The sequence below is a fragment of the Poecilia formosa genome, unplaced genomic scaffold (genome assembly GCF_000485575.1).
Source record: "Poecilia formosa unplaced genomic scaffold, Poecilia_formosa-5.1.2 Scaffold206, whole genome shotgun sequence".
Classification (NCBI taxonomy): Eukaryota; Metazoa; Chordata; class Actinopteri; order Cyprinodontiformes; family Poeciliidae; genus Poecilia; species Poecilia formosa.
Genome location: NW_006800145.1, coordinates 678,562 through 686,061, shown reverse-complemented (window position 1 = coordinate 686,061; position 7,500 = coordinate 678,562). Strand labels below are relative to the sequence as shown.

The following is a 7,500-nucleotide window of genomic DNA, read 5'->3' as shown; positions in this document are numbered from 1 at the left end:
AACTCCATTTCAATTTCAACTCTGATGTGTGACAAAGAGGTCAAATCCTACTAAATCTAACTAACTACTATAAAAACTTTCAAATTTGAAATATTAGCTAAATATTTTGATTCATGGATATTTTTTTGTAAAGGAATCCTTTAAGCCCTACTGAGGTCATCCATTTCCCCTCCTAATTTAAAGGTGTTGGTGAATAAATGCAAGTCTTAAGACAGTTTATGCTCGTATTGTTAAGTTTACAAAGACGGCATCTGAATCAATGTTTGCCATGGTGGTCGTGAAGCAATTAGAGAAGCATTTAGCACAAAATATGAAAATTACACCCCACATTTTTTTCTGTGAAATATTTTGACAGTGTGTGCGTGGGAGCAGGTGCTCAGCACCACAGGAGCATGTCCAGGAAACTGCACCCTAACATGTTTTCTTTACTCTGCTGTGTTTAAGCCTGTGTTTTGTCACCAAAACAGAATTTACTCTCAAAGCTCGTACGTTATCCCTGAGATGGTGGGGGAGAGTACAGTTTCCCCTTTCAGCCATCTGTTAGAGCAACAGTGTCAGAGCTGGCGACTCAAACAAACAGGACAAATTGATTGATAAAAACCAATTGATTTTGTAGGGTCGGCACTGGAGTCCACAGAGAAAATTGTAAAAATAGGGTTATTTCTCCTTTTATGGTTTCATTGCGGTAGAGTGGTTAGCGCCAGGACCATGCATCAAAGTAATCTTGGGTTTAAATCCAGATGGGCCGTTTTGTGTCCAAATTAGATGTTCTCCCAGAGCCTGTGTGTGTTTACCCCACATACTCCAGCATCCTATACCCAAAACATGCGTGTTACATTAATTTGCCACTCCAAATTGTCTTTACAGATGCGTCTCTGTGTTGTATTGTGGTGGACTGTGGCCTGTCCAGGATATGCCCAAACTCTCACCCTGTCCCGTTGCCCGCGCAACCCTTTAATGGCGAGGCAGATGTATAAACTGCATGGATGCTGCACAATCTGTTGGTTGTAACGACACAGTACAAAGAGATAAAGCATCAGTGCATCTTCAGTAACACTTTAAAAAATAGAAAAACAAGTCTTGTCAGACTTGCTGTTTGCTGCCATGAGCATAGACTATTTCCTCAACTTTAAAACAGATTATCCAAAGACATTAAGAAACATGCATGACTCCTCTAGCTGCCATCTCAAAACTGGAGGCAATCCCTCTGGTGCAAGAGCATCTCATGATGAACCTCTGTGTAGCCCTTTTCTCAAATGTAAAATAAATCCAATTTTAAGTTTACCTTTGTTATATATCTATGCACAAAAAAATATACTGCTCAAAAATTAAAGGGAACATTTCACTTTAATTTTGTGTGTGGCTCCAAATCCAGGACTCCATTGGTTAATAAATTTGATTTCCATTGATGATTTTTGTGTGATTTTGTTGTCAGCACATTCAACTTTGTACAGAACAAAGTATTCAATGAGAATATTTCATTCATTCAGATCTAGGATGTGTTATTTGAGTGTTCCCTTTATTTTTTTGAGCAGTGTATATAATTTCTATATTATACTTTATGATGCCATACACCTTGACATTTTTTTGACAATTGCAAAGCGGATCAAAAAAACAGAGTCGTCGTGCTCGATGTCTTTTAGTCTACTTTCCTCTTACTTCCGTGCCTGAAAGCCCAAACGTGGATCTGATATCCCTACATAACCTGGCGCCCCTTCACAAGCTTTGGATTATGACAGAGGATGTCTGGTATGCACCATTCGGCTGTGCAAGACTTAAAAACTTAATGACATCAGTGGTGAAGAATATCCTCTACTGTACAAGCAGCCTTTCACTTTCAGGTATTTTCTGTTATGACATGCAACTGGATGGGTTTTAATCCCTTCCCAGGAGCAACAGTGGCATGTTGTGGAAACTCCGCAGTAGGTATATTAAGTATATTGTGTGTGCTGCTATGGGAGAGCAGAACCATCTCGCCGACGACGCCTGTGAAGGACCCTTCAGGGCCAGATGGATAAGCCTGTTAGGAATGCTCTCTAAAAGGCAATAAGTGAGCAGAACTAGGTGATAAATGTTTTCCTTGCTTGCACTCACTCTCGGGGGGGATATTTTTTTCAATGAATTAATATTGAAGAGAGGGACTCAAGTCTGAGCATGTTTATACCCATAAAAATTGGCAAATTATGAGCATGGTGACAAGCCACTCCATCAGCAGGAATGTTAATAATGTACAATATGCTGCTGTGAAGGTTGAAATAAATGATTATTTCACAAAGGCAGCGCATGAAATAAAGTCTCCTGATGAGCCCCGTCAGACAGAGATTAGCTCTGATTATTAGAAAGAAAAATAGCCTTAAAAAAATATGTAATATGCAGGAATGCAGTGGCAAATGTTAACCCACTTCCCTCTTCTCTCCTCCCTTCTGTCTCACACAGAAACACAAATTTCTGGCTGGCTGAAACCTTTGATCTCCTAATTGCTTATTCAGAAACGGGTTTATTTGAAGCAGAAACTGGGTTGAAGGAGCTCAGCTTTGAAAAATAACTGACATACACACCTTCTCATGTCAAAATAAATAAATAAATAAAAAATTAATAGGTGGAATGACAATGTCTGTCAGGGTTCTTTGAAGTCATTTAAATTGAAATTAGCTCAAGTATTCGTCAAATAAATGTTCTGTTAATTTGCAAAACCTTGAATGCATGGGAAGATTCTGCTCTGAAGTTCAGTCCGCCTGAGAGGGATACTGTGCCTTGCAAAAATAATTAACATCCTCTTGGACATATTTTTTTAACATTTTATAACAAGATGTGGGAGGAAAAAAAAAAAAAAAACTTTGAAGAAGGCAGCCCGATAAGATTATATGGGAATTCCAATTTTTGGCCAGTATGGAGAACATTATACCAGAAAAACACTTCACATCACCCTGAAACCACAATCCTCACGCTAACACATAGTGGTGGCAGCATCATGCTGCTGGAAAGCATTCCATGCATGTTTTACTAAATGGATTTTCTAATTAGAAAGTAGTAAAGATAAAATAAATGTATTTGATTTTTGTTTTAAAAGATAAAACATGAAATTGAAAGATAATGACCCAACATATAATTTGGTTTTCTTTTCATTTTTAAAGTGAAAAAAAAAACAACAACAACAAAATATAAGGTGGTTTTTCACAAGTTTCTTTTACCCAAAAAGACACATGAACAAAAGCATTTTTTAAATTTGGAAAGGGTTAAGGGGAGAAATTCCAGACTGTGCTGGGAGTGAGAATTTATTTATTTATTTATTTATTTATTTTTCAATTGAACAGCAGGGCAATTGCCAGGCTAGTTGTTTGATGGCTTTGTTTAGTTTTTTGGTTATTTTAATGTGATAAGAAAATCAAGCCTAATTTAAATTCCTGCTCATCTTTTTTCAGCCACAAAATGGAAATTGTCTTGTCAATTTAGTAACTTGTATTTTGAACTAAATGTCAAATCTCTCATGCTTCTGTTTCTGACAAATTACTTTCTGATAAGAATGAACCAACCCGGATGCTTTTCTTGAAAGGGAAGCTGGTCACAGTTAATGGGAAGATGGATGAATGGGAGTAGGGCCAACAAGATTAAAAAAAAAACTGTCAGAGGTTGAAAAGGACTTTGGACAGTGAAGATTCACCTTCCAGCAAGATTGCACACATGCAGCCAGATCTACAATTAGATGTTCTAGATCATAGATTCATGTTTTAGGAATGCTTAGTCAAAGTCCACGCCTACAAGAAAGTCAGAGGCAAGACTTGAAAATGTATATTTCTACAAGCTCTCCGTTTGAGTTGACTGAAGTTGAGCAATTTGGCAAAGAAGAGACATGCATGTCTTTCTGTAGATGTGCAAACCAAACAGAGGCACACCCCCAAAGATTTGCAAAAATCCCAATAAAATAAGTTAAACTTTGTGGTTGCCATGGGGAATGAAAACTGAGGCAACGCACATAAGAGGAAAATAATTACTCAGTGACCTTATCTGTGAGAGACAGAGTTTGGCGAGGGTTTTGTTTGTGTAACTTTCTCTGGATGGATTACAATCGGTCTCTTTGTCTGAGCTCCATTAAGCCATCTCAATATGGCTAGTGAGAAGTGATGTATTTTTCTGATGTTACACAAGTAACTTCTTTTGAGCTGTTACACAAAAGTGAACTTTGGATGCCATGTCAATCAAAGCAGTCTCTCAAAATAGGAATGTAGGAGAAGGAAGGGTGTGCAGAAACGTGTACCACATCTCAGTGTTACTGTGCAAAATTGTAAAAGATTAAAAAAACAAAAAACAAAAGCAAACAGCTTTAATTGAGATGAACCCACAGGCAGATCGGAATCTCTAAAAGGTGCATTCTTTTGGTGTCTGGCGTCTTCTCACAAACACTTGGTGGAAATCGTGTTTGAACATGAAGCACCGGGTTGTGTCCTCTCTCATCACTTTTTTAAATCAGCCTCTGCACAAGACAAGAGCCGCTCGGCGTGACTTTTGCGAATGTAAACAGTGCTTCCGATCCGACAGAAAAGACAGCGTGTCTTCCAAGACGCGCACACACGTTTGGAAGGATTTGACTGACGCTTCGGTTCGAGCACACCTTGGATGTTTGAGCAGAGAAATTGTAAACTGATGTTTTAGTTTGAAAGCATCACAGAACAACCTGCTTGACTGTGTTCAGGTGCAAAACACGCAAAAAAGACCGAACACCAAAAACACCGCTGCATTAAAGTGATCCTTACCTGCCATCGAAGTCTGCACTTGCTCCGAAACAGCAACAGTAAAACACCACCAACTTTATCCACAATTGCGTGATTTCCATACTTTACGCGTCCAGTGTGATCTCGGTGCTCCGTAATCCAAAAGGACCGGGTAGGTGGGGGGGAAATGGCAAAAACAGACTATTTAAAACGGAGTGGGTTGTGCGCTGGAGCCTGAATGTTGTCGGGTGGGGAGAGTTTGCCTCCGTTCGTTAAACTGTTCATCTGCGATATCCAGCAGTAGGAGCGGGGAAGACAATCTAGCTTAATGCCTCAAAGCAGAGTGAGTCCCGTTGAGTGTGCGTGAGCGGGACGCACTCTGCCGGGAGAAGAGCGCACAGCCTTCTTCCCTCCTCCCTTTCCTTCCCTTCCCTTCTCTCTCTCTCTCTCTCTTCTTTCTCACAAGTTCAGGTAGCGGGCTCTCCAAACTCACAACAAGCTCAGCAGGCTGACCCCCAACTACCTTCATGTGTTAATCCAGCACCTTGAAGAAAAATCCGCGCAAGCACGCAACCTGTGCAGCACGTGGGGCTCCACACTGTTTTTTTTAGAAGTGCTTTAATTAATTGCATAGCCTGCAGAGGCACGCACTTTGCACGCGGCCACCCAGGTAGATGGCACTCACGAGAGAAAAGTAGACGCAGTGGAAATGTATGTGGGAGAAAAAAGTAACAAATGGACGCTCTGATGTAGCGTCCATTTGATACCATAGAACTAGCAGAGACGCCCAGGATGTAGACGAGATTCAGGTACAAAGCTTTCTGTCTTTCAGAAAAATAACCGAGGACGAAATTTGAAATATACACATTTAGTTTAGGTTTTTTTTTTTTGTTTGTTTGTTTGTTTGTTTACATTAACGTCTTCAACATATTTGTTTCAAACGTACTTGATTACTGTACTTATCTCAATACAGTCTACAGATAAAAGCTTTTTGGGGCTCTAATTTTTACTCATTCCTGTTTTAACAAAATAAGACAGTGTGCTTCTCATGACATGGATGACATTTCAAAATTTAAGCCAAAATTGGAAAATAACTCCACTTTTAGTTATTTTATTTCTTTTTTTTTATTTTTCTTTCAATGCAGAAAATACATCTGTTACAATAATCTGTGAACCTTAAGAACTTACTCCTCAACACATACTAATGAGAATCTTCATAGTAGGTTTTTGTTGTTTTTTTTTTTACAATCTGTCTCAGGGATAATGTTGTGATTGTTGTACCCAATCACAGAGCTGTGATTGGGTACAACAATGTTGCTGTACCTGCACATTGGAAGATATGCTGCCTTGGGTAAACGGCACTCCAGGATCACCTTCCTGCATCTTTAACATTAGTATACAGTATTTGATCACCAGTTAAAGCAGACTGTCAAATATTTTGGAGAAGTGAAACATTTATGCCTCACAAGGGGCGCAACTGTCAAATGCCATGTATATCACGTTGGCTTTGATTTCAGCGTTGATGCTATGCATACATCTCATTTAGACATAAGTTAGTTTGTTAGGGTCTATGCAAAGCCTTGATTTAGACCAGTGTTTCTCAACCCTGGTCCTCAATACATCACACTGAGGAAATGTGATGTATTGAGATGTAAATAAATTATGTAAATAAATTCTGCCTCTCTGCACTCCTCTGATGTATTTAGTGGTATAATATACTTCTCTAAAATGTGCCAGCAGCAGAAGAAAGCTGTTACCAAAGCTCAAAATTATTTAAATCAATATTTATTTAAAACAAGGGAAGGAAATTAGTATCTTATTCTATCTCTTTCCCTCTATGTTATTTGTGTTCAAGTAAGCTTTTAAAAAAAATCAAATCTGGCAAAAAACAAAACAAAAACAAAAACATGTCAAAAATGAATACTTTTTGATGTGCCATTTACCTAATAAAGTGATTGCAAAAGAAAAAAAAACATTCATACAATGAATTTACTTCTTGCAAACTTGCAAAACCTCCTGTCATTACAAAAACTGGCAGAAAAATATTTGGCTGGCACCAGTGGTGCATTAGGTTCATGGCTTTTGAGCCTAAGCAATTACTAAATTTTAGCCAACCCATCAGAGCGCCACATTTTCTAAAGCATGGAGAACAAAATCACAGCAAGCATCTCATTTTCAGCTTTGACATCAATCTGCTTGTAACAAACTACCTTAAAACAACCCAGTGTGGAGATAAATTGTGTACCATCCTAGAGAAGAGGACAAATTGGGAAGATGTTTTGATAGGATTAGCATACTGTTGGTTGATCAAAGTCCTGACTGGCTTTCTGTCACAGTTCATGTTGTTACAGCCTGTCACCTACTCTGGTGATGAATCTTAGTCTATGTGGTGGTACTGAAGTTTGACATGGAAGGTTTTGGAGAAAAGTTGATTATGTGTAATTAGATGATCAATCACAAAGTGAAAGCATGTCATACTGTGATTTATTACATTAAAAACTGAGAAACCGGTTATGCAGATTGGCCAAATCATGCCTCATTACCAACAGCCTCGAGGATAAATGTGGAGGTTCTGAATGTGCGAATTTTAAAGAGCAGGTTTGGCCAAAACAAACTAAATACAAACATATAAACCGACTTACACTGAGTCAAAAATATTAAATGGTATTAAAGAATGAATCCATCCATCCACCCATCCATCCATCCATCCATCCATCCATCCATCCATCCATCCATCCATCCATCCATCCATCCTCTTTATCCGGGGCAAAGAAACCATAAAGTAAAAAAA

The 7,500-nt window shown here is 38.7% G+C and overlaps 1 protein-coding gene across 4 annotated transcripts in view; it reads right to left on the bottom strand.

Annotated features, from left to right (window-relative positions):
* npnta (nephronectin a) overlaps nucleotides 1-5,218 on the bottom strand; it is a 60,438-nt gene extending 55,220 nt beyond the window's left edge. Inside the window, exon 1 of one of the 4 annotated variants that reach the window (XM_016679276.1) lies at nucleotides 4,752-5,218. In XM_016679276.1, coding sequence (XP_016534762.1) covers nucleotides 4,752-4,831 — 80 coding nt within the window. In that variant the 5' untranslated portion in view covers nucleotides 4,832-5,218. The remainder of the gene's footprint in view (nucleotides 1-4,751) is intronic. The other 3 variants (XM_007567283.2, XM_007567284.2, XM_007567286.2) reach the window with 3 other exon arrangements.
* Nucleotides 5,219-7,500: the final 2,282 nt, after the last annotated feature.